Source organism: Protopterus annectens, chromosome 13.part0 (assembly GCF_019279795.1).
Source record: "Protopterus annectens isolate FY-2018-M chromosome 13.part0, PAN1.0, whole genome shotgun sequence".
Classification (NCBI taxonomy): domain Eukaryota; kingdom Metazoa; phylum Chordata; order Ceratodontiformes; family Protopteridae; genus Protopterus; species Protopterus annectens.
Genome location: NC_056747.1, coordinates 617,171,647 through 617,199,342, shown reverse-complemented (window position 1 = coordinate 617,199,342; position 27,696 = coordinate 617,171,647). Strand labels below are relative to the sequence as shown.

At 44.0% G+C, this 27,696-nt stretch overlaps 1 protein-coding gene across 3 annotated transcripts in view; it reads right to left on the bottom strand.

The window, feature by feature from the left end:
* TEX14 (testis expressed 14, intercellular bridge forming factor) overlaps positions 1–27,696 on the bottom strand; it is a 3,435,352-nt gene that overhangs the window by 1,582,853 nt on the left and 1,824,803 nt on the right. For all 3 annotated transcript variants that reach the window (XM_044054283.1, XM_044054282.1, XM_044054281.1), the window contains one exon: positions 13,388–13,497. In XM_044054283.1, the coding sequence (XP_043910218.1) occupies positions 13,388–13,497 (110 nt within the window). The remainder of the gene's footprint in view (positions 1–13,387; positions 13,498–27,696) is intronic.

The window sequence follows — 27,696 nt, the reverse complement described above, 5'->3', positions numbered from 1 at the left end:
ACGACCACCACGCATGCCTTGGACCAGACTCACAGACCCATATATGCTGAAGTTCTTAAAAATAATTTTCCCAAACTCAAAAGGCCTTCCAGATGTTGCACCTATAAGTATCCTCAGCATCCACAAAGGCACTCTCTGAAAACAACACCAACCACAACACATACAGTTATACCTTATAGAGTTTCAGTTTCTAAGCCCATAAGGTAGACTACCACACAATCCAATACTCTGGTCATATGACACTCCACTGAGAGAGTTATAATTAGTTGCCTATCAGTGTCCAGGATCTGCAAGATTCTGCACACATTTAGGTCACTGAACCACAAGTACCAGTATAACTCAGTCATAGTCCATGTAACTGTAAAAGACCTGAGAGATACCACTCTGGACTACATGAACCGAGACATGATGGAGCTCTCGGACTGTGTGCCCCTGGCAGGAATGAGCCTAGCACTGAGCAGCATTCCTAGCTTCTTCAAGCATTATGCCACAATATGAACAGAAGATAAGTGACTTTAATGCCAGGCTTAGTTTTTGGTATCTTTCAAAGGGGGGCACGACGTTTACCAGCAGGAATGATCTGCATGTGTCCCATCAAAGCTTTTGAATATTGGCTAAAATATTGTCCACCCATATAGTACCTTTTTTATGCACTACCAACCTGATAAGCCTTCCAACATAGCAATACCAACCCAAGAAAATCTGAAGGTACTGCTGCTCAATGTCAGGAGTCTAAACAAGAAACTCCACTCCCTGCAGCCTCTCCCCACCCTGGAGAATGTAGATGTCTGTGCAACTACTGAGAAATGGTTTCAAGACGCAGACAGAGAAGCCCAGTAGTGCAGGGCTATAAGGCCTTCCACACACTTGGACGAGCTACTGCATAGGAACAAACAAAATGTGGAGCTGTCTCAATTTACATAAAAAACAAACACACCTCAAGGCTGGTCATATAGTATGATGTGCTAAAAATTCTCAACATCAAAATTACCACAGGCAAAATCACATACCATTTTCCCTTTAAGGCTTAGGTTCCCCTCTATGACCAAGGAATCCCATAACACATACTTAAATGTACCGGAGACACTCCCCATTCAACCCAACACCAAATTCATGGGCAACTATAACTACCCCACTATAAAATGTCAATCCTACACAACCCCAAAGATGCAGCCCACAGATTCCTGGACTTTGTCAATAAAAACACCCTAAAACAGGTAGTCCATATGCCCACTAAGGATGTTAGCATCCTTGACTTGCTCCTTACCAACAAAGGAGAACATAGCACCCCCAGTATAATGTCATCAGTGGTCAGGAAACACCATAAAGCGGTCTCCTATGGAACATAAATAAAACCCGGGACCCCAGCCTGAAACTTAGAAATTATTCTTAGACAAACTTCATATGATTAAGTCACACCCTAACAAAATTTTGAGACCCCCCCCCCCCACCAACTGAGAAAACACTGCTGCATAGAGACAGCTATACCTACCTGGAATAAGCACAGGGCAAACTCAAAAAAAAAAAACAAGTCATTCTGGTGGAATCCCAACATCAGTAAGTTGTATAGCAGGAGAAAGAAATCACTGCAAAAACTAAGAAGTGCAATGCCCCACAAGGTAAAAACTCACTCATCAATCTTAAACAAACAAGTCAGGGGGCTAATCAAGTCTACCAAAACCATATCTGCGGTAAAAATAGTCTCCCACACCATGGACAATCACAAGGCATTCTTCAGCTATGTCCGTAACATCAAAGGCAATACGCAACAATGTGCCAAACTAATTGTAATGAGCCAGAACATACAGCAAATATACTGGCTGATAAATTTAGCTCCAAATTTACACCCCTTTCCACTCAGACACCTCTCAGGAAATGTCCTCAACCATAACTTCACCAACTGTCACTAGCATGCAGGTCCTGAATGCACTCTCCAAGGCCAAGAACACGGTATTGATGTGTCTGATAAAATTCCAGAATGCCTCCTTAATAGCATGAAACACAACATATTAGGACAACTAAAAATCACTATTTCACCTTAGCTTCTACACATTCTTTGTGCCAAGCAAATGCAGGACTGCACCTGTCATCCCTCTGTACACTGGTGGGTCATCTATAGACCCAGGTAACTACAGACCCATAAGTCTGACTAGTCTCATATGCAAAGCCATGGAAAGAATTATCATGGAAGTGATAAACAATGACACAGGAAACCTTCAGATACTGACTCCAACCCAGTTTGGCTTTGTAAAGTTATGATCATGTCTACTCAACCTGGTGGACTTATTTGAGAAGGTCAACAAAGCAACAGACAAAGACAAAATGCTGCATACGGTCTACCTTGACCTACCAAAGCAATCAACACAATGCCCCAATTGGGCACTGTACACAAACTCAGAAAATTAGGTATTAAACTCTACGTCACCCACTGGACAGGAAACTGACTCAAAGACAGGATGTATGAAGTTAGGATAGAGGAGTCTACCTCTGCAAAACTGCTAGATATTAGCAGAGTTTCTAAAGGCTCAGTGCTGGGGATACTCCTTTCTGGCATCTACTTCTCTGAAGTCAAAGCCAATAACAAGGGCCTCAGGCTGACCAAGTTTGCCATCTTCTGTTAGTTTCCACTATTTTAACTGTTGAACATGCTGCAGAGATGGCATATTCATAAAGCCAGAAACAAAGGAGGTAATGTGGCTACCAGCAGCTTAAAAAAAATAAAATTATATACTGACTGTAACTATGCATCTGTGTTGTCCAGTTTCATTCTTCAACATATGGGTTACAGATCTGACTTGACTGCATATCGCAGACTTACAGATCCAAATCCTGAGCTCCTCCCTCTACCCATAATGCCTCAGCAAGCCTACAATACCTCAGATCAAGTCTGCTGCCTTACAGATCCTAAGATAAAGTAGGAGAAAGAAATAACAGTAAGTTAGGGCTCAAACTAGGAACTAAACGTTCCACATTATCCATAAGATCCCTCCATAAGATAACAGGAAAGAGTGTGGGGCATTGAGGAATAATGACAATGGACAACACAGATGCATAGTTACGGTGAGTACACAACTTTAATATCCGATATTGTCTTTTTTATTCTTCCTCAATGTATGGGATAGAGGCCCCAGCTACGTGAATCCTGGGTGGTCCTCATGGAAGGATATTTTAGAGAATGGACAAACCAAAAGCAGCTCTGCTTCTAGAAGTCAAAATTTAGTTTGTAGTGAGTAATAAAGGGAAAGGTCATTACGGCAGCTAGCTGCTGTGCAAATGTCATCAATGGAAGTTCTAGACCAGAAGGCAGAAGAAGTGGCCATGGATCTAGCTGAATGAGCCCTAGGAGGATTTGATAGGGAGAGACCTTACTGAGTACACACAAAAGAAATGCAATCAGCAATTCATTTTTCCAGGGTAACTTTAAAAACTGTGACCCAGTCTGTTCGGTGAGAAAAGAACAAACAACTGGTCTGTTTTCCTAAAATCCTTTCTCCTGTGTAGATAAAAACATAGTTGTTTATGTACATCTAAAAGATATAACATGCACACCCCTTTATTTGAAACATTACTGAAGATAAAAGAAAGGTGAATTGGTTGATGGATATTTGATTAAGAGGCTACTTTAGGTAAAAAAGATAGACTGGTTCGTAAAGTAACTCTGTCTTTATGGAAAACAATGAAAGGAAGTTTGGATGATACATTCTGGAGCTCAGAAATTCTTCTTGCAGATGTAATAGCTACTAGAAAAACTTGTTTTCCAAGATAAAAAATTTAAATCGGTTTTGGCTGCAGGTTCAAAAGGTTGCTGCATCAACCCCTGGAGTATGACTGTCAAATCCCAAAGAGGTGATAGGTCTTTCACTGGAAGTCTAAGTAAGAAGGTACCTTTTAGAAAAGCTTTGCACAATTTGGAAGAAGATAAAGAGGAAGCTTTCTCTCCTCAATGAAAATTGTATATGGCTGCTAATTGTATTTTTATTGTGGGGAAAACTAGCACCTTCCTGAAAAACAAAAGCTAAAAACTCCAGAACCCAAGAAATAGCAGTAAAAAGGTTAATTTCCTTTTTAAGGGCCCAGATTGAAAATCTTTTCCATTTACTCCTGTAAATTTTTCTTGAAGAAGTTTTCTGGGAAGATAAAAGTATATGACAAACCAGGGAGGAAAGCCTGGGCTGTTTAGCTATTAATGGAATTGGAGAAACCATGCTTTTAGTTTGAGGCTTGGAATATTGAGATGCTTCATCCCCGAGGAATGCGAGAGAAGATCTGGACTGGGGACCAGTATCCATACAGGATAACGAAGATGATACCAAAGGAAGGGGAACCACATCTGGCAAGCCAGAAGGGGGCAATGAGGATAACTGAGCTCTTCAACCAACTGGCTTTCTGCAAAAAATTTAGAATCAGCGGTAACACAAGATAAGCATAAAGGAGACTGAAAAGCCAAACGTAGACTAGAGCATCTCTCAGTGACTCACCCTGAGGGGAGATTAGAGCTAAATACCTGCTGCACTTGTTGTTGTGGGGAGGTGCATAGGCACTGCAACACGGCTGGTCCCAACAATGGAAAATCTTCTCCACCACTGATCAATTCATAGACCACTTGTGAAGTAACAAAATGGACTTACTGAGTTTGTCAACTAGTACACCGGATTTTTGCGAAATGTGCTTTACCACCAGAAAGCAGCTGGAGATCACCTACTGCCACACTCTCACTGCCTCTCAACAAAGTGGGTAAGATCAGGTTCCTCCTTGTTTGTTGATGTACCAGACACAGATATGCTGTTGGTTTGTATCACAATAGTCCCTTGAGGGAGAATATCTTGAAAGGCCTGCAATGTTAATAGAACTACTCTCATCTTTAGGACACTGATGTGCTAATTGGTCTCTTTGGGGAACTACATGCCTTGGACCATCCATTCCAAGAAATGCCCCACCCTCACCCCAACTGGGAGGCATCTGTGGTCACCATGGCCACTGGAGGAGACAGAATAAAAGGACAGCCTCTGTAAATTTCATCCGACAGAATCCAACAAAGATGATTTTTGCATACTCGAGTGGGTTTGACTGGGATGTATAGAGGATGTTGCAGAATAGACCACTGAACAGCTAGAGTCCATTGGAGAACATGAATATAGGAACATGTCACAGGAACTAAGATTATGGCCGCTACCATCGAACCTAAGGTCTGAAGGACAAGTCTGGCTGGAGGAGTAGAATCAAGAAGAATTTGCTATACCTGAAACTTGATTGCATCCACACGATGTAAAGCCAGCACAGCAATCTAACCCTCTGTGTTCAACTGGGCACCGATGAGCTCCAGACTCTGTACTGGTTGTAGTTTTGATTTAAGAGATGTTGACTGAAATGCCTAGTGTTTGACAAAGTTGGAGCACATAGTCCCTGGACTGTTCTAAGATATGCTTGGGTGGGGGAATGAGGAGCCAGTCATAAAGATATGGATACACTCAGAATCCCAGCAGTCTCAGGTGAACTGCTACCACTGCCACACACTTGGTTAAACAACCTGGGGTCTGTGCTGAGACCAAAGGGCAGAGTTCTGAACTGACAGTGAATGCTTCCCAACTGAAAGCATAGATATCTTTGAGATCATCTGTTCATCATGATGTGATAGTATGCATCCTGAAGATTGAATGAGCATATCCAATCTTCCTTGAAGAAAAAAGGCAGGATGGACTGAATCATAACCACTGACTTCTTCACAAATTATTTCAGGTTGCCTAGATCCAAAACTGGTCTCAGGTCCCCTGTCTTCTTTGGCACTAAAAAGAACCTTGTGTAAGTTCAGAATCCTCATTGGTCTGTTGAGATCTCCTGGATGACTTTTGCTTAGCAGCTTTTGAATCATCTGAGCTGCAGCTTCTCTATGATTGGATGGAATACTGGAAAGCTTTCTTCTTTTGGTTTGGAGAATCTGGAAAAATGGTATGAAATAACTTCTGAATATTATTTTTAGCATTCAAGAATCTTTTGTTATAGTAGCCTAGGCATGTTGGTGTAAGGACAAGTGCCCCCGACTACCTCCAGAAATGAGCAGTCGGGCAACCCTTCAGGGTTTCTGAAAGAGTCTGTTGGGGAAGGAGTCTCCGAAACCTTGGTTTTGCAGGCCAACCTTCGCCATGATGACAGTGTCTTCTATTTGGACTCTCCCCTCTGCCCCTGGAGTTGTTGTCCCTCAGTGGATCCTGGAAAGACCCCTTTGATTTACAGAACCACACTTGTCCCCTCTTTGATTGCAAGAAAAGATCACTGAGGGGTAGAACAGCAAATCCCTTTGGCAGACAGGGTCTTTCCTTCCTGTTCACTGGGGGAAAGTGTTTTTAACACAAGGGTCAAACAAGGAAGTTCCATCAAAAGGAGCACTGATGAAAGAAGACCTGAAGCTCACAAAGCGGATTCCAGGCATGTCTCCAGATGGCAATGCCTGAAACGACAGCCCGTGAGGTACCCTCTGCAGTGTGGGATATCAATCTCATGGACACATTGGAAATGGGTAATAGAGTGGCCAGTTGTGAAGATGACTTCTTATAGTCCTCCACAGACATGGACTCAAAGATGGATTTGGAAAGCTCCTTGGTAAAATCCCTCTGCAGCCTTGTAAAGTGCGCAAAATAATTCAGAGACCTGAAAGCAAAGGTCACTGAAGCAAAAATCCACTTCCCAAATCTGTCCAATCCTCTTGACTCTCTATTGGTGGATAAACAGAGGAACTCTGCTCAGCTAGTTCCTTTCTTGTGGCTGCCGCCACAACCATGTTATCAACAGGGACTCCTTTGCTCCAATGGGGTCTGTCCCTTGCTTTTATCTGTCCTGGAGGGGAAATGCCTTTGTCAGAATAAACCCGAATGATACCTTGGGAAATCCAATGAGCAATGGTTACTTTGGTAACTGGCTTTCCTAAGAAGGGTCTTGAATAAGAAATACATAACTGGTCAGATTTGCGAAAGGACTTCGTCCTGTGTAGATAAACTCTCAATTGTCTGTGTACATCCAACAAGTGTAATTTATATTCACCCTTGTTCTGAAAGTTAGGAAAGAAAACAGGAAGATTAATAGTTTGATTAATGTTGGCTTCTGATGCCACCTTAGGAAGAAAGAACAGATTAGTGCTCAGGGAGACCATATCTTTATGAAAAATCATGTATGGAACCTTGATAGTGCCCAAAGTTCCGACACTCTCCTAGCAGATGTAATGGCCACCAAAAAGGCAGTCTTCCAGGACAGGTACTGCGAGTCTGTCGAGGCTGTGAGCTCAAAAGGAGGAGAGACTAAAGCTTGTAATGCAAAAGTGAGATGCCACTGGGGTGTATAATCCTTCATCGGAGGACTTAAAAGAAATTACCCTTAAAGAAGGCCTTGCAAAATCTAGAGGAGGCTAGTGAAGACATATTCTCCCCCACATGGAAAGTGGAAATAGCAGCCAGTTGTACCTAAACCATAGAAGAGCTGACACCTTGTTAAACACTCCCTGCCAAGAACTCTAAGACTGCTGAGACGGGAGCTGTAAAGGGATCTAAATCCCATTGAGAAACCCATATACAGAATAATTTCCACTCACTACGATATAGTCTGCGAGTGGAAGATTTGTGAGCCGCTACCAAAATGGTTTTCACTGGAGAGGATAAACTAGGAGTCCTAATAATCAAGGCAATTGCAGTAGCCAAGCTGTGAGCTTCAGACTGTCCAGATCTGGGTGAAGAATTCTCGAGGGGTGTGAAATGAGACCCGGAACTGGATTCAAGATCCATGGTGGAACTACTATGAGGACCATTGTACTGCCAGTGTCCACAGAAGGATTTGCATGTGAAGGCGAGGAAGGGGTAAAAGAATGATTGTGGCTGCCATGGACCCCAGTGCTCGTAGACCAAAGGGAGGGGAACCAGACTTGGCGAGGTCAGAATGGGGCAATGAGGATTACTGTATTCCCCAGCCTGAGAACTTTCTGTAGAAATCACGACATGAGAGGTAACAGACGGTAAGCATAAAGAAGACCAGGAGGCCAAGCATGTACCGCAGCGTCTCTGGGGACCTCCCCCTGAGAGGGGTTCAAAGCGAAGAACTCTCTGCATTTCACATTGGAAGGAGATCCGAAGAGATCGCAGAAAGACTGACCTCACTTGAGAAAGATCTCCTCCACTATTGAAGAATTCAGAGACCACTTGTAAGGCATCAGAATAGACCTGCTGAGCCTGTCCGCTAGAATGTTAGACCATCCAGGAATGTGCGTTGCCACCAGAAAATGGCCGATAAAAATCGCCTATTCCCGCACTCTCATGGCTCCTTGACAAAGGAGGCAGGATCTGGTTCCTCCTTGTTTGTTGATATACCAGACCACTGACATGTTGTCCGTCTGTATCGCAATAGTCCCTAGAGAAAGATGGGCATGGACAGCTTGCAACGCCAGACACACCACCCTCATCTCCAGGACGTTGGTATGCAAACTGGTTGCAGAAGGGGACTACGTGCCTTGGAAAGTCCTTCCCAAGCAATGCCCCCCACCCCCACCGGGAGGCATTCGTGGTCACCATGGCTTTGGGAAGGCGGGGAAAAAAGGGGACATCCCCTTCCAAGACACAGGGAAAAAATCCACCATCGAAGAGAGTCCTTGCAAACCCGAGAGATGCTTACTGGATGAGAAAGAGGGAAATCTAATGAGGACCATTGTACTGCCAGTGTCCACAGAAGGATTTGCATGTGAAGACGAGGAAGGGGTAAAAGAATGATTGTGGCTGCCATGCACCCCAGTGCTCGTAGAACAGCCTCTGCTGTAGGAAGATGAGTTTGGAAGATGTGCAAGACATGATCTCTGAGATTGTGCACCCTTTCTGTGGTGATGTAAACTTTCATCTGGATAGTGTCCAGCTGAGCACCAATGAATTCTAGAACCTGAACTGGAATCAGCGATGATTTGTTGATATTGATGGTAATGCCCAAACTGTTTGCTATATGAGGAAATAGTCCCTGGCTCGGCAAAGTAGAAGCCTGGTGGGTGCCGCAAAGAGCCAACCATCCAGGTAAGGACAGACCTGAATTCCATGAAGCCTCAGGTGAGCCGCTACAACTGCCATCACTTTGGTGAACACCCTGGAGGCTGTGGTGAGATCAAAGGGGAGGGCTCTGATCTGATAATGATTGGCTCCCTGCCAGAAGCAGAGAAACCTGCGAGAGCACCTGTCCATCTTGATATGGTAGTACACATCCCGAAGGTAGATCGAACACATCCAAACTTTTTTCTGCAAGTAGGGCAGAACAGACTGAATAGTGACAATCCAGAATTTCTCCTTGGCTACTGACAGATTCAAGGGGGATAGATCCAGAATGGGTCTTAGGTCCCCTGTTTTCTTTGGCACTAAAAAGAACCTGGAAAAAATGCCCGATCTGGATTGGTCTAGGGGGACGGGTTGGATGACTCGCTTTCTTAGCAGCTGGTCTATTTCTATTGCTGCTGCCTCCCTTTGTGCGGGTGGAGCATCTGGGAGGCATTTTGGGAGGAGAGGTCTACTGGTGAATGGGATGAAGTATCCTCTGGATATGATTTGCAGCACCCAATGGTCTGATGTTACTGACTCTCATGCCGCTGTGTGTAGCGAAAGGTGACCCCCGACTGCCTCCAGAAATGAGCAGTTAAGCAGCCCCTCAAGGCTGCTGTGCAGGTCTGTCCGAGAAAGGTTCTCAAAACCCGAAATTCCTCAAACCCCCCTCTGCCTCATGGGTGGTGTCTATCATAGCCCCCACTTTCTCTGGGGGAAGGTGAGTACTGAGTGTCCCGAGAGGACTGTGATTTCCGGAACCATATCTTCTTTGTCCCTCGCTGATTCCTTGAAAAGGATCTTTGAGGGGCTGAAAAGCGGATCACGACAGCAGACAGTGTCTTCCTGTCCTTCTCACTCTGGACCAAAGTGTTGTGAACTGTTTCCCCAAACAGGGAAGGACCATCATATGTGGCATTCACAAAGGACACCTTGAAGGGTTCCGAGAATTGACACAGCCAAAGCCAGGTGTGACACCTCAGGGCAACGTCGGAACTGGTCGCCCTAACGGCTCCCTCCATAGCATAGAAGAGAAGATGAAAGGACGTGTTCACTACCACTTTTAGATTGGCCATCTGTGTGGAAAACACCTTCTTGCTTTCCGCCAATATGGGCTCTAGGGACGACTCAGCGACCTCCTTTACTAGGTCTCTCTGCAGTCGGATGACATGTGCCATGTAGTTTAGCGCCCTTATGGAAAAGGTTGATGAAGCATACACCTGCCTCTCTAGAAGGTCCATGGTCCTGGACTCCCGGTCAGTAGGATGGACCATAGAGCTCTCCTGCGCAAGCTCTTTTGGTAAAGGCGGCCACCACCATGTCATCCACAGGGGACCCCTTGCTCTAGCTAGTCCTGTCTGATGGGGGGCTTAACACTTTATCAGGACATCTGGAAATGGGTTCCACGGTGTCCGGATTCTTCCACGTCTGAGATGTAATGAGGTCCACAAGTGGATCCGGAGAAGGGGACACCCAGGAAATAGATGGGCCTGTGCCGAATGCCTCTAGGAACACTGACTCATCTGAGGTTGCTTTTTGGGTGGACCACTCCCCCCAGGCGGAGTTCCATGATGTCTTCAAAGGAGACATCCTCGGGGGGTGATTGTGGGGAACCTTCACCTTCCTCCAAGTCATTGTCTTTGGTGAGGGACTCAGTAGACAAGTCCAGGTGCCTCCTTTTGGACATCCGGTTGCAAGGAACCTCCTCAGTGGGACTCTCTGGGAGGTGCTCGCAAACCTCTTCTTGCTCCTGTGGGGGAGGGGGGGCTTCCTGAGGCACACTCTGCACAGGCTGTCCCTGAAATGACAGGAAGGTTGGGGTTGTACACAAAGCAGAGGTAGTTGGGGCAGAGCCCGAGGACGGGATGGTCAGGGGTCTTGAAGAGCTCGAAAGAACCCTCTCCTCCACGTCAAAGGCCAATGGAGAACAGACATCCTGGAAGGTGGGAAAGGGAGCTGTTCCCATCGGACCTGACTGGGGAGTGGGAGCCGAGACTGCTAGGGCTGAGACGCTGAGGGGATGGCTGTGCTTCGACAAGCTTCATGCCAACAGCACCTCCTCTGATCCGATGCCAAGGCTATGGCTCCAAAAGCTCGGATCTGATCCTGTCGGATCCGGCGCACTCAAGGCAATGGCCGGCATCGAGGTACAAGGTACCATCGGCACCAACTTCCCCCGACCCTGAGAGTCCTCGGATCCAAAGACTCCAAAACTGATGGTCGAATCGGAGAAGAAGTTATAGAGGTGAATAAAGGCTGAGAGTTCCCCGTTCCGGAGGGAGAGGGAGCTGTCAAGACTCCCATCTGGATCTGGGTGTAAATGAACTTCTGCATCATCCTGTCCATCTCTGCCTCGCTAAGGCCACGGGTGGATTGGGAAGAGGAAGCTACTGACACCATCCAGGAGTGCTGACGAGGGGAAGCTCTGGATGGTGGTCTAGATGCCTCTGGCTCCAGGGAGAACCTGAGCGATTGGAGCAGAGGAGTAATAGGCGTAGGAGAGGTATTGGATTTTGCAGGAAACCATGCCGGGGCTGAGTGGTCCGGAGACCGCTTCCTGGGTCTGTCCTTCCCCAGACCTCATGGCAGGAGTTTGAGTCCCAGGGGCCTGGGAAAAAGAAGAGGCAGAAAAAGTAGTGGCCGAAGCCATGGTTATGGGGACGGCCATCCTAGATGAAGGAAGCAGATCCTTGATCACTAGTTTAGTCCTCCTGTCCTTAAGGGCCCAGGGGTTGAAGCCTGCGCAAATAGGACAGGAGGTAAGCAAATGGGCTGCGCCCAAACACACTACGCACACAGTGTGGCCATCAGCTGGGGAGAGCTTATGGCCACACTCTGTGCACTTCCTAAAAACTGACTTGGAGGTCTCAGCCATAATACGAGACAACAAGCACCCACAGGCACTCACACACGCACATGCACTTACAGCAAGGAGGGAGAGACCATGAGAGAAAGAACAACAATAACTTTTTTTTTTTTTAAACAACCGATGAACAACGCACGTAGGAGAGGTTTAAGGGAGAGGATAGGAAGAAACTTTACTAAACCTGGCAAGGAAATAACAACTTACCCAAGAAAAATGCTAGGACCACGATGCATAGCTTTTCAGAGGCAAACGAGATCTGAGGGAAGGAAGGAGACAGGGGGACATTATGGGTAAGGGGAGGAGCTTGGAGGTCAGATCAGATGCTAGTGGTGCGGCCTCGGATCCGTAAACCCACAGGCTGAAGATCAAATGAAATCAACTACTTCAGATAAGGAAAAAGCAAGAAAAGTTTGGTGTCAACAATGGAGTATAAAGAAAGTACGACAAGGATAGAAAAGACATTGACAAACTAACGTACAGAGAAAAAAAATAGTAAACAACTGGAGAAAGTCAACAAGACAGACAGAGGATAGCCAAAAAATAGAATAGAGAGTTTTCCTGAGGAAAAAACAACTCACAAAAACCTTGAAACAACCTGACCAAGCTCTAAGAAAAAAAATCTGTGTCCATGTGAGATAATGGCAAATGAGATCTGAGGTACTGTAGGCTGGCTGGAGCATTATGGTTAGAGGAAGGAGCTTGACAGTTAGATCCACGAGTCTGTGAGATGCTGCCGAGTTTTATCCGAGGCTAGATCCATACCCCATATGTTGAAGAAGAATGAAAAGAACATGAGCTACAGCCACAACAAAAGCAGCCTAGAAGTCACACATGCTGTCTATCATTTATAAAACACTTGTGTGCCATGTGGGGAAACAATACAAACAACTGGTTGTGGGTGCCACTAACTAAGAAAAATAATAAAAATTAAATAGTGCACTAATAAAAGTCAGGGTTCAAGAATGTCTGATGATCAGCCAGTTAATGCTTTTCAAAAGAAACACTACATAGCTGATTTGCCCGTCTGGCAAGAAACCAGATAAGTGAATGACTGTATTCTGCTGTTAAAAAGTGCCTAAAATGGTACATCTCCCAGTGCAATAGTTTTTTTTTTTTAATTCAACTAACTATGCAAGAATGTGGACAGCAATCTTGCCTTTGTCTATGAAGATGAAGAAGAAGGCACATAATAACTCCTTCAACACTTAACTAGAAAGGTGCAAGGCTGCACTGTAGGTGTCATTACAAAGGATGGGGCACTATCAACAAATACTGCAAGCACACTGCTAAGCAAAACAGAAATGGCACTGTAAATGTAAATTAATTAAGGAAAATACAGATTTTGGGACATTGGGGCATAAAGTCTTCTATTTAAATTTTAAATCCAAACTTACCCAAGACGATAACAACAACAACATAAAACTCCAAAAACAATGAAAATTATCATTGACTGTCTATTCCAGTACTTCACCTTGCTGTCATTTCAACACTTTCATTATCAGCCACTACGGTGCCTTTCACATTACAGTACTGTACATCATCCCAGTTTCTTTCTCTGACAGACGCTTTTACTTTCACACCCTGTAATACAATCAAAATATTATTTAGAAAAAGCCTTAGACCTTGGTAAAAAAAAAAAAAAATAATCACAGTACAATAGATTCACTTATACTGAGCAAAATGTGTTCATCCAATTTGCATTTCTTCAACAGTACATCCACTTACCCACAGATACAAGGACCATCAGTACAATATGCTGCAGGAACTGGCTCAGTGGTACACAGGGAAAAAGTCTTAACTTTGACTCAAACAAAACTGGATCAAGCAGTGACCCATTTGCTGGAAGAGCCATTGAGGAAGGGGATGAATATAGATGGCTTAACCATCTAGGAAGAGGCTTGTTGTATAGGTGATTCCTGGCAGTGGCTACAGAGATTACACTGGGAGGCAGAAAGCTGGGTTACATGCTTGAACTTACCAAAGCATTATAAATCGCATAGTCAGGGGACAGTACATACATGGCAAAAAATCAAATAAGCTGAGTCTATCAATGTTAAGTCCTTATGAAGTCAAACCAAGCAACAGTCTGCTGAAGAGAAAGGATAAAGTGATACTGTAGAATGCTTATTTAGAATACTGAGTGAGACACTGTAGTACCAAGATACTTACATCACTTCAGACAGCCATCTTCATTAGAAAGATCTCTGTCCCTGGTCTTCCTCACAAGATGATTTCAGTCTGGACAGGAAAGCTGAACACTTCAGCCTAACAAGACAGGAGATTCCTCAACAGATATCAGCAAGCTGACAGTTGCAAAAGCGAGTAAAATAATAATGTACACCCCCACACATGAGGTAAATTTGCTGACACAGAATACCCAGTTTAGTACTGTCCGATCAAAGTACAGTCCCAAAGACAAAAGCTTCAGAACAGATCCAAGATCTTACACATTCGATAAAAACCAAGAGAGCACTGACAAGCACAAATATGTGGCCCAACGTGGTATAGTCAGCATGCACAGACACTAATTACGTGTGTGTGTGTGTGTGTGTGTGTGTGTGTATATATATATATATATATATATATATATATATATATATATATATATATATATATATATAATGTGATAAGCAGCATAGTGAAGAGCTTTACGTTGCATCTTGTATCAGATATAGCAAAGGGGACTTTTGATTTCGCCCATCACTTTGTGACATTTGCATGGGAGAGATTTAGGATATTCACAAGCTAATATTTGTTAGGAACCACTGAGCAGTATCATATTTGCTTCTCCCATTTTCCTTGCACCTAAAAACCATACAAGTATGGTAAAAAAAACTTAGGGGTTGTCAAAAGCAGAAGGAATTATATTAATGCTTTGAAGCCCACTATTACAGACTGCTGATGATTGTTCCTAAACAAGGAGTTATCTCTTAGAAGACAGCAAAGTGCATCAGTGATTTAGGATTTTTGACTCACAGTTCCAGGGCTTGTGTTCACTCCTCACCTTTAGTCGCTGTTTTCACAGACCTTTCATGTTTTCCTTATGACAGTGCAAGTCTTCTTCAAATTCTTTGGGTCCCCCCAACCTCTCAAAGCATGTTGCTTAGAAGGTTGAACTATTAATAGGTATTGCATTTACACTAGCATTTATACCTCCTGTTCTAAATGACAAGGGTCCCCCCAAAAAACATCTGCATTACCCAATTAACAAATGAACAAAGAAAAGAGGTTATATACTCACCATAACGGTTCACCTGTGCTGTCCATTTTCATTCTTCCTCAACTGATGAGTTCAGATCTGATCCTTGGGTCTGATTTGGCTGTTGCTAAAGCTTGTGGCAACCAAAAACTCCCAACCTTTTCTCCCTTACCCATAATGCTGCACTCACAAGTACGTCAGATCTTGTTTGCTGATTTTCTAGAAAAGAAATATTAGTAGATAAATAGGAAGAAGACTATGTATGGAGCTCAATATAAAAGACAATAATGTCCATAAACCACTTATTCTTCCAGGAGGTTAGAAAGGATGGGGGTTGGTGGGTGGAGAGCTGAGGAAGAATGAAAATGGACAAACACAGATGGAATGTTATGGTGAGTACATAATTTCTTTATCTGATGTTGTCAATTTTCATTATATCCTCAACTGATGGGACAGAGTCCCCAGCTACCTAAAAACTGGGTGGACTCAAGGAAAGATATTCTTAAGCACAGTTGAACCAAATGATGTTCCACCTCTGGAGACCAAGTCCAATTTGTAATGAGCAACAAAGGTATGGGGGGTGGCCCAAGTTGCTGTAGCACAAATATCGCCCATGGATATTCTACATTGACAAATGAGGAAGTTGCCATAGATATAGTTGACTGGGCTTGTAACAGTTTTGGTAAGGTTTGTTTGTTTGTCTTTCGGCTTTTCCCGATAACGGGTCGCCACAGCAGAACTCTGGTTCGCTAATGATTGGCAGTAGATTTTTTACGAAATGCCGAGGTGCTAGCTCGATGCCCAACCTTCAATCCCCAATTTATTATAAATAAATGAAATGCAATCAGTCAGCCATCTGGCTAAAGTTACTTTGGCAACTGATTTTCCAAATTTCACCTCTGCAAATGAAATAAACAAACTTATCAGATTTTCTGATGTCTTTTGTTCTGTTTAGGCAAAATCATAATTGTCTGTGAGCATCCACTAAATGTAATATATATTTGCACTTGTTAGCAAATTTAGGAAAGGATACTGGCAAATTAACAGACTGATTGCTATTACACTCTGATACTACCTTAGGAAGAAATGATGCATTAGTTCGTAAGGTAACTCTAGCCTTGTGAAAAATCAAGTATGGAGGTTTTGACAATTCTTGAATCTCAGAAATTCATCTGGCAGAAGTAACGGCTACCAGAAAAAATGTCTTCCAAGAAAGCTATTTAAGGTCACACTTAGCTGCTGGTTCTAATGGGGAATGAGTAAGAATTTGCAGTACCAGATTCAGGTCCCATGGGGGAGTAGGGTCTTTAAAAGGAGGTTATAGAAGAGTCCCTCTTTCATAAAACACTTGCAGAGCTTACAAGAAGCAACTAAGGAGCCATTAAATCCAATATGAAAATTCAATATAGCTGTTACTGTTGAGGAACTAGCCCCTTCTTTAAAACGTATAGCCAAATTTTCCAGGATGAATTGAAGCTTTTCATTTAAGGTTTGGTCACTTCTGTTTTGTATCTTATTCTTGTATTATATTTGTTTTGTTTTAAGTTTTCTGTTCTGTTGGACTTTCAAGAGGAGAAAAGTTAGCAAAAAATTACTTTGCAAAGGATGAATAACATCAGACAATTAGTGGTAGGAGCTGAGAAGCAGCATTCCTGTTTTAGGTAGAAACATCTCAATCTAGCTGAAGTGCTTGTTTGGCCTGCTTGCTGTACTCTCCCTGAGTACTGCTGATCTCTGGCTGCATTTTATTTTTCCTCCCACTTGTCCATTTGTTGTTGTGTTCTTAAATTTGGTGGCTTCTGCTGATCTCTGTAAAACTTAAGTAGAAATATTCACTGTATACTGCACTTTGAACTGTATTTTTACCATATCACTGCTCATTTGAACTGTTTTTTTTTTCCTGAAATCGTTGCAATTTGTTTGCTCTAGCATAGACTAGTTTCAGACCTGCTGAATTTAGTACTGTTTGTATAACTTGAGCACTAAACTAGGCCATCTTATGTTGAAGACCTGCACCCTAGTGGTAGGAGTGTGCAGTTAGAACTCATCTGATTGAAGGCTGCTGGAACAGAGCTCAGTTTTGTGCTTTTTTTATTTATTAATTTGTTTAGATCAGTTTGTGCTCATTTGCTACACAGCACAGCATTTGTGCAATACACACTGCCTTGCAGCAGTGGGCACCGTTGGTGGTGATAGACGCAAACAATTTTGATTGCAAATTTTCCCTTAGTAATTTGCTGGTACTCAATCTTTAGAGTTCTCGTGATTGTCCCTCACTGACAGGTGATACATTCAGTGAAGTTCCTGAGGTACCAACACAGATCCTACCCACTAGCCCTTCATATTTTTTGTCCACTTCCCCTGCCCTCTACTTGACCTGGTCCTTTCTGTCCTCTCCATGTTTTCTGACCACATCAACTTACCTAGCATTATGGATAGATAATTTCCCACAGTTTCTCCAGCCAGACTGGTCAACATGGGCATCCTGAGGCTATGTAGCAACTGTCTTACGTACACTGACAACCCACTTCTTCTAGTCCACATAAATTCATTATGTAAGAGATGCATCTATATCAATAACGTGGAATCCAGGCTCTCTCGCTCACTAGACAGGTCAGCTGATACTAAGCAGATTGTCAGCATGCACACCTTACCTCTTGCACCTACCAAGCCAACAACACATAAGCCTACATATGCGAAGGACCTTACAAGAATCTTACCTAAACATCAGAGACTTCCCAAACATAACACAAGCACACTTCACATAATACACCTTCTCCAGACACAGTACACAATATATCAGACATCAGTGTCTCTCACCAGTCAAGCCCCAAGGCATAACACAAAAACAAACATCTTAGTCATAGACGACTCAACTGTGACACGCATAGACATCTCTCTCACCAGGCTGAATAAGGAAAAGGTCACAGTCAGCTGTCTGCCAGGATCCGCCACATCACACATGCACTCAAGTCTCTCAACAACAGGCACTGTTATGACTCCATCATAGTCCATGTTGGTGTGAATGACTTGAGACATACCTCATTGGACTATATGAAGAGAGACATGACTAAGCTCTCTAATTATGTGTCTCAGGCAGGTATGTCCCTAGCCTTAAGCATTTTACCTTCGCCTAGGATGATACCTCAATACAAACAAGAAAAAAAATGACTGACTTCAACAACTGGCTTTGTTTCTGGTACAATTCAAAGCGGATCCAGTATCGGTCAGACTGGGATGACATGGTTGACAGACCTCAATGCTTTGCCAGAGATGGTCTTTATCTGATACCCCTGGGATTTTGTTTACTGGATAAGGCTCTTGCCAGCCCCATTGTGCCTTTTTAGGCAATGTCACAAGAACAAGAGCCACTATTGTGATTTTAAGTATTTTCTTCTGATTTTTTGTTAAGTTTTACTGCTTTGCCGCCTATTTTTTGGAATTTTCCGGCTTGCTAAAGTTTATATCTGTAACAGTAACAGTACTTGGAACACATCTAGAGCCTGTTTACTGCATTTCCTGTGTTGCACTTAATTTAAAATCGTTTTTTTCTCTAAAAACTGCATTTTACCTGATTTTGAGTTAGCACTCAAGTGTGGGGTCATTTATTGCACTGTTGTGATTATTTTGCTGCTTGTGTATCTCTGCTACCTTTAAACTACAACAAAAAGAAAAAAACACAAAAAAATCTTGCTTTTTTCCCACTTTCTGAAAGTTAAGAAAGTTCAGTTACAGATTTGCTGTTCTGAACTGTTTGGAAGTTTCTAGAAGGCCAGTGCTTGCTTGGGCTAAAGGGAAGTCTCTGTGTTCACCAGTGGGAGTGGTTAACCCTAAACAGCCTGCCTGTCCCTGGAGGAGTGGTTACTACCTAGAAGCTGTAGTTTTATTGGCCATTTTAGGTCAATTCTAAACTCCTTGATCTGTCTCTCTTAAAACCCGGCTGCCTCGTGGTTTTGGCGTCTTTTCAGGCTTGCTAGTTGTTGCTGAAGCACCTACCAAGGGGAGAAAACGCTGAGAGAAGAAAAGGAGCCACTTTTGTGATTTTAAGTATTTTCTTCTGATTTTTTGTTAAGTTTTACTGCTTTGCCGCCTATTTTTGGCATTTTCCGGCTTCCTAAAGTTTATATCTGTAACAGTAACAGTACTTGGAACACATCTAGAGCCTGTTTACTGCATTTCCTGTGTTGCACTTAATTTAAAATCGTTTTTTTTCTCTAAAAACTGCATTTTACCTGATTTTGACCTTACACTCAATTGTGGGGTCATTTATTGCACTGTTGTGATTATTTTGCTGCTTGTGTATCCCCGCTACCTTTAAGCTACAACAAAAAGAAAAAAAAAAATCTTGCTTTTTTCCTACTTTCTGAAAGTTCAGTTACAGATTTGCTGTTCTGAACTGTTTGGAAGTTTCTAGAAGGCCAGTGCCTGCTTGGGCTAAAGGGAAGTCTCTGTGTTCACCAGTGGGAGTGGTTAACCCTAAACAGCCTGCCTGTCCCTGGAGGAGTGGTTACTACCTAGAAGCTGTAGTTTTATTGGCCATTTTGGGTCAATTCTAAACTCCTTGATCTCTTAAAACCCTACAACTCTCTTTTTGAGCGGTTTTGCGCACTGAGCAGCGTCACCTAACTATTCCAGGCTCCACAAAGTCTGCTCTTCACTTTTTCCCTTAGAACTGTTCAAACTCTCAAAGTAATCACTCTATTCTCTTTCTAAAGCCCTGCACTTGCTCAGCTCTTATAAGGAAACACTAACTAACTAAAGCACTACACCCTCCTTGACTTCTCATAAGTATTAGGCTCCCGATTGGTCCTTCCTGATCAAGTGAAAAATCAGTTCCCTTCCCTAATCTGATCAGTAAAAAACAGTTCCCTATACTAATCTGGTATGTCCAAGGGTCAGTTTCAAGGTTACTCTCCAGTCCAGCTGGTGAATCTGGGAATTTTGAGGCAATGTTACAATTGCCTTATGTACACAGACAACTCTCTCCTCCTTCCAACAAACTCTAATACATTTGAGAGATGCAGTTACACAGCCAAACTGGAGGCAGAGCTCTCTCAACCCAAGACTGGCACAGTCAGTCAGGAGGAAAAGGTAACTACCCACACCACAAATCCAGTCTCACACAGACCTATTGCATCTGCATACCCAACACATAAACACACAAAAACATACTCGGAGGCTCTAAATAAAAATCTGCCTAAACAGCAAAGACCTCCTAAGCAGATATCCAAGCAACAGCCACCCCTCAACAATACCCACAAATCACATATCACACAAAATCAGTGTGCCTCACAGTCACAGCCCTTAAGGCCAAACAACACACCATATACACTTGTTATAGGGGACTCTATTGTCCGGCACACTGACATCCCGCTCACCAGACTGAACAAGGAGAAGGTCACTGTAAGCTGCCTGTTGGGTTCCAGGATCCGCCACATAACGCAAGCACTCAGGTCACTCCAAAGCAAGTACAAGTATGACTCCATCATTGTCCATGCTGGTGTGAATGACCTGAGATGTACCTCCCTGGACTACATGAAGAGAGACATAGAGGAGCTCTCTGACCATGTAGCCCAGGCTGGTATGACCCTGACCTTGAGTAGCATCTTGCCCTCACCAAGAATGATGCCACAGTATAAAGACAAAACGATCAGTTTCAACAATTGGCTAAAGTATTGGTGTCATTCAAAGGGGATCCAGTGTCTGTCTGCCTGGGATGACATGCTGGACAAGCCACGTTGCTTCGCTAGGGATGGCTTGCACCTGTCACCCTTACACTTTCGTATACTGGCCAAGGCTCTTGCCACCCCTATAGTGCCTTTTTTAGGCAAGGCTCAAAGGACAAACCCACCTCCATAGACAACCCAAGAATAAAAAACTAAAGGTAATGCTACTCAGTGCCAGAAGTCTAAACCTCAAGATGCACGCACTCGAGGCTCTCCTCAGTATGGAGAAAATCGATGTCTGTGCAGTAACAGAAACCTGGTTCAAGGCTCCTGAGAGCACCCCAGCACTACCAGGTTATAACTCATACCATGCTTCGCCCCAAAACTCGGACCGAAGCACAAAAGGAGGGGGAGTATCTATATTCATCAAAGATACCTACACCTCCAGGTTAGTGGCACTGCACGAAGCATCAGAAACCATCCATGTGCAACTAACAGCGGGCAAAACTGCCTTTCAGTTTGTAGCCTGCTACAGAACCCCCTCCCTATTACAGGAACCACACTTGGCCTTCCTGAGAACACTGGAGAATGTGAAGGTCTCTCCAAACACTATGTTATTGGGTGACTTCAACTACCCAAGCATTGACTGGGAAAACTACTCAAGCCCAAACACCCTCGCCCAACGGTTCCTTGAATTTATAAACTCTAACGCAATGGAACAACCGGTCACCACTCCCACAAGAGGGAACAACATATTGGACCTGGTCATCACCAACATGGGGACTCTATGTTCCACACCAGAGGTAAACCCCTCATTGGTAAGATTAGACCATAAACAAATTTCCCTGGACATCCATATCCCGTCCCCACCCCCAGCCAAGGAAATCACTGTAAAGAATTTCTCAAAAGCCAACTTTGCACTTCTCAAGACTGAGGTGGAATCCTTCAAAGCCCCTGGGCCAGAGGATAATACAGGCCAATCCGCAGAATCCTTTACAAATGCATTCTATGAGCACCTGCAGAAATGCATGGATCGTGCTATCCCAAATAAAACCAAGACTCACTCCTCCAAAAACAGGAGACCGGTCTGGTGGAACCTGGCCATAAATAAGCTATACAACAGAAGGAGGAAGCTACTACATGACAGAGCAAAATCCCAAAAAGGGAAGGCATCTCTGATCAGTATTAGCAAGAAACTTCGATCCCTCATAAAATCATCAAAGGCCAGCTTCGAAAGAAAAATTGCCCTAGACACTAAAGATAATCACAAGGCATTCTTTAGTTATGTCAGGAACATGGGCGGAAACTCCCAGATATGCTCTGAATTGTTGCATAACGGTACAAAATATACTGAACCTACAGACATAGCCAACATCCTGGCAGACAGATTCAGCGCAAACTCCCCAAAGGAGCAAATGCCTATCCCAACTGAATGTAACCTCCCTGACATCACAGATGCACAGGTGAAAGCTGCCCTCTCCAAAGCAAAAAACACAGCATCTATGGGACCGGACGGTGTCCCAGGCTGTGTCTTAAACGAGCTCCAAGAAGAACTAAACCCTCACATTAAGTCACTGTTCAAACTTAGCCTTACTACAGGATATGTACCCAAAGAATGGCGTACAGCTACAGTGGTCCCACTCCACAAAGGTGGTGCCACAACGGACCCTGGAAACTATCGTCCCATAAGCCTGACTAGTCTGGTCTGTAAAGCTATGGAGCGTATTATCATGGAACTCATAAACAAAGACATTGGGGGCCTCCAGACACTAGACCCTACCCAATTCGGCTTTGTTAAGGGCAGATCTTGCCTCTTAAACCTAGTTGATTTCTTTGAAACAGTTACCAAAGCCATAGATGAGGGTAAGGTAGTCCACACAGCCTACCTGGACCTCGCAAAAGCCTTCGACACAATACCCACTCGGGCATCATAAATAAGCTTATCAGCTTAAATATCAACCCCTATATCATAAGATGGGTTGCAAACTGGCTCAGAGATAGAACCCACATGGTCAGAATCGCAGGTGCCATGTCCGAATCCAAACCAGTTACAAGTAGTGTCCCACAGGGCTCAGTTCTGGTACCTCTCTTGTTCGGTATATACTTCTTTGAGGTTCAGGCTAACACGGGGGGATTATGGCTGACCAAGTTCGCAGATGACTGCAAACTGGGGGCCATAATCGAATCTCCAGCTGACACAAGCATCCTCCAAAAGGGTCTCACAGAGACGGATGCTTGGTTCCAGAGCCACAGCCTCAAGCTAAATGCTAAAAAGTGCATAGTCATCCCCTTTGGGAAAAACAAGGTGCCCACAAATTACCACATAGGTGGTAATCCATTAAGTACGGAAGAAGTAATTAGAGATTTGGGGACCAACGTAGATAGTAATCTCTCCTTTGATAATCACGTTGCCAAAGTGGTTAGAAAGACCTTCTATATAGCCCACCTTATCATGAAAGGGTTCGCATCTAGATCAAGAGAGATCATTGTGCCCCTCTACTCGTCACTCATCAGGCCCATAATTGAATACAATGCCCCTTTTGGGATGTACCTTACCCGACACCTGCAGCATCTGGAGAGACCCCAAAAGTACCTCACCAAGAGGATCACGGGCTACAAACAGATGTCCTATGCAGCTCGACTAAAGAAACTCAAGCTCTACTCAGTTGCTTACCGCCTACTCAGAGGCGATCTATGCCTGACGTACAAAGCCATGTCAAACCCAGAATTAATGGACATGCTCCACCTCAAAAAATCCAAGTCCCTTAGAGCTACACGCTCCAGGGACCTAAACCTCAGCACAAAAATAAATAGGACATGCTGGAGGGACAGATTAATTTCCCAGAGGCTCCCCTCACTCTGGAATAGAATCCCAATTCATGTTAGACATAGCCCCTCGCTGATGCTCTAATTTAAAATCGTTTTTTTCTCTAAAAACTGCATTTTACCTGATTTTGAGCTAGCACTCAAGTGTGGGGTCATTTATTGCACTGTTGTGATTATTTTGCTGCTTGTGTATCTCTGCTGAATATAGCAAACCTGCTGCCGGACAAGTTCATTGAAAACTTCACTTCCCTGTTCCTGCCACATATACTCCAAAGCATCCCTAACACCTGTCCCCCACCTAGTATCTCTGAGGAGCAGGTCTTAAATGCCCTCTCCAAGGCCAAAAACACCAGCCTCTATGGGACCAGACAGCATCCCGGGGTGTGTTCTACATGGATTAAAACAGGAATTAAAATCACCATCACAGCCTTAGCACCGGCTGCATCCCAGTGGAATGGAAAACAGCTACCATCATTCCTTTGCACAAAGGGGTGCATCCACGGACCCCGGGAACTACAGACCCATTAGCCTGACCAGCCTTATCTGCAAAGCCATGGAAAAAAAATCATCATGGAACTTATTAACAAAGATATAGGAAATCTCCATACACTTGACCCCACCCAGTTTGGCTTTGTCAAAGGGAGATCATGCCTGTTAAACTCGGTGGACTTCTTCGAGACACTCACCAAAGCCCTAGGCATGGGCAAATCTGTGCATACAGCCTACCTAGACTTAGCCAAGGTCTTTGACACAATCCCCCACTCAGGCATCATTGATAAACTCACCCAGCTGGGTATCAACCCATATACTGTTATGTGGGTTGCAAACTGGCCAACTGATAGAACTCATATAGTCAAAATAGGGCACTCCACCTCCTCCAGCAGACCTATAACCAGTGGTGCTTCACAGGGATAGGTTCTGGGACCCCTACTGTTTGGAATCTACTTCTCCAAAGTACAGGCTAAAACTAAAGGAATGTGGCTGACAAAATTTGCTGATAACTGCAAACTGAGAGCAATCACTGAAACCCCTAGAAATGTCAACATCCTGCAAGAAGGTCTTATGCAGACTAATGACTGGTGCCAAAGTCATGGTCTGGAACTTGATGCAAACAAATGCATTATCATCCCTTCAGCAAGGGTGATGTTCTTGCAAATCAATAGCAATACCCTAAGCATATAGTCAGTGGTGAGAGATCTGGGCACACAGGTTGATAACAACCTTAACTTTAATCAACATATCTCTACAGTGGTAAGAAAGGCATTTTATATTGTTCATCTCATAAGTAAGGGCACTGCCTTCAGAAAAAAGAGGTTATAACCCCCTTACTCTTTTCTCATCAGGCCAATAATAGAGGATAACACTCCCTTTGGAATGTTCCTTTCCAAACACCTGCAGCAACTGGAGAGACCATAAAAAAATGTAAGGTCTTCAAGATCTGTCTTATACGGACATACTGAAATCATTGTCACTTTACTCTGTGTCGTACAAACAGCTCAGAGGTGACTTGTGCCTTGCATGCAGAGCAATTTCTGACCCAGCTTTAATGGAAATGCTGCACGTTTGCAACTCAAATGGCACAGGGGTCACTCGGTTAAAGGACCTTAACCTGGTATGTGACATTAATAGAACTTGCTGGAGAGACAGATTTGTCTCATAGAGGTTGCCCCACCTTTGGAACAAGCTTCCTATTCATGTTAAAACAAGGCCCCTCATTGGCCCTATTCAAGCACAATTTGGACGATTGGACGGGTAGACGGAAATCTGCCCTAGGGGTTCCACTTGTGTCCCTCTTGGACAGGGGCAATAGGTGCTGATTTTAGTGTCTGCTTGAACCAGACACCCTTGGGAACAAGGGTTGAACTTGGCTAGGTTTGTAACAGCCCTGAGGCCATTAGCCTAATAACCTCCTATGATTCTATGTTATGTATTGGAGCTGAAAAAAGAACGACACTATTTTGACAAGCCCAATAAACAGATCTTTTCCATTTACTTGGAGTAGAGCTTTAGTGTAGAGGGTTTATGGGAAGATAAAAGTATATGTCGGACAAGTGAAGAAAGCATAGTTTGTCTGGCTATTAATGGAATTGGAGAAGCCAAGCCGCCAACCTGAAGTTTAATAAGTCTGGATGAATCATACCTATCGGACGAAATAGTAAGCCTGGAGTCAGATTCAGAATCCAAGGTTGGTGAAGTAAGTGAGGCCAAAGGAAGGGAAAACAAATCTGTCAAGGCCAGTAAGGTGCAATGAAGATGACTTTGCTCTTTAACATGGCAGCTTTCTGTAGGTATCATGGAATTAGAGGAATTGGAGGATAAGCATAAACTAGACCGGGGGACCAACTGTGAAGGAGAGCATCCCTTAGTGATTCCCCCTGTGTGGGGATTTAGGGCAAAGTGGCTGCTGCACTTGTTGTTTAGGGGAGAGGCAAAAAGATCGCAGCAAGGCTGGCCCCACTGACAGAAAATCATTTCCGCTACTTTCTTGCTGAGAGACCACTCTTGAGGTAGAAGAATGAACCTGCTCAGTTTGTCTGCTTTCACGCTGGACTTCTCCGGAATGTGCATTGCTATGAGAAAGTGGTTGGATGAGATTGCCCATTGTCACACTCTGAGTGCTTCTCAACACAAGGGATAAGATCTGGTTCCTCCTTGTTTTTTGATATACCAAACTACTGACTTATTGTCTGTTTGAATTGCAATCGTCCCCAGAGGGAGAGCATTCTGAAAGGCTTGCAAAGCTAAAGCACTGCTCTCATCTCTAGGACACTGATATGCAAGTTGGCCTCTTCAGGGGACCAAGTGCCTTGGACCGTTTTCTCCAGAAAATGCCCCCCAAAAATGGGAAGCATCCATGGTCACAATGGCCTTGGGCTGAGGGGGAATGAACGGACGGCCTTGTAGAACCTGGTCCAATTGAATCCACCATATGAGATCTCTCTTACATGTATGGATGATTCGTACTGGGGATGACATGGGTTGGTAAAGTTATAGACCATTCTGCTGCTAGCGTCCACAGAAGGATCCTCATGTAAAATCTGGCTGAAGGTAGTATTGCTATAGTTGCTGACACTGATCCTAGAACTTGCAGGACCAAGCGGGTTGAAGTCCTGGCACTGCAGATTATTATGCTGACCTGTGACCTTATAGTCTGAACCCTTGAAAAAGGTAGTGAGGCTATCATTGACTTTGTGTTGAACAGTGCTCCTATAAAACTCCAAATTTTGGGCTGGTTCTAGATGAGACTTCTTGTAGTTTATGGTTATCCCAGATGAGAACATGTCTGGAGAACCTAATCTCTTACCCTTGTTAATTGATGCCTGGTCGAGTAGGTAATGAGCCAGTCGTCTAGATATGGAAACATCCAGAATCCTTGAAGTCTCAAGTGAGCTGTTACTACTGCCATACATTTGGTAAACATCCTGGGGGCTGTGGTGAGACCAAAGGGCAAAAATCAGATCTGGTAATTACTGGCACACAGCCAGAAGCGTAAATACCTTCTGGATCGCCTGTTCATGTGATAGTACACATCCTGAAGGTCTATCAAGCACATCCAGTTGTCCTTGCCCATAAAAGGGAGAATGGACTGAACTGTGACCATCTGGACCTTGGTGCGTCGAACTGACTTGTTCAAGTTGCTGAGATCCAAAATTGATCTCCAGTCCCCTGTTTTCTTTGGCACTAAAAATAATTTTGAGTAAGTTCCAGATTACAGCTGGTCTGGTGGGACCTCTTGGATGACACTTTTTTCCAACAGCTTTTGTACCTGAATTGCTGCTTGTTCCCTCTGACTGGGTGGAACATTGAGGATTTTTCTTAAAACCGGAAGAGGAAGGGAAAATGGTATTATATAACCTCTGGAAGTAATCCCCTGCACCCAAGTATCTGTTATTTCTAGCCCAGCTCTCTGGTGCAGGGATAGCTGACCTCTGATTGCCTCCAGAGGAGGTAATCGGGCCTCCTTTCAGGAGCGATGGAAGGGTCTGTCAGAGAACGGATCTCTGGATCCCATGATTTTGCAGTCCACCTCTGCCACGGGGGTGGCGTCTACCATTCGAGTTCCCCCCTCTACTCCTGGGGGAACTTCAT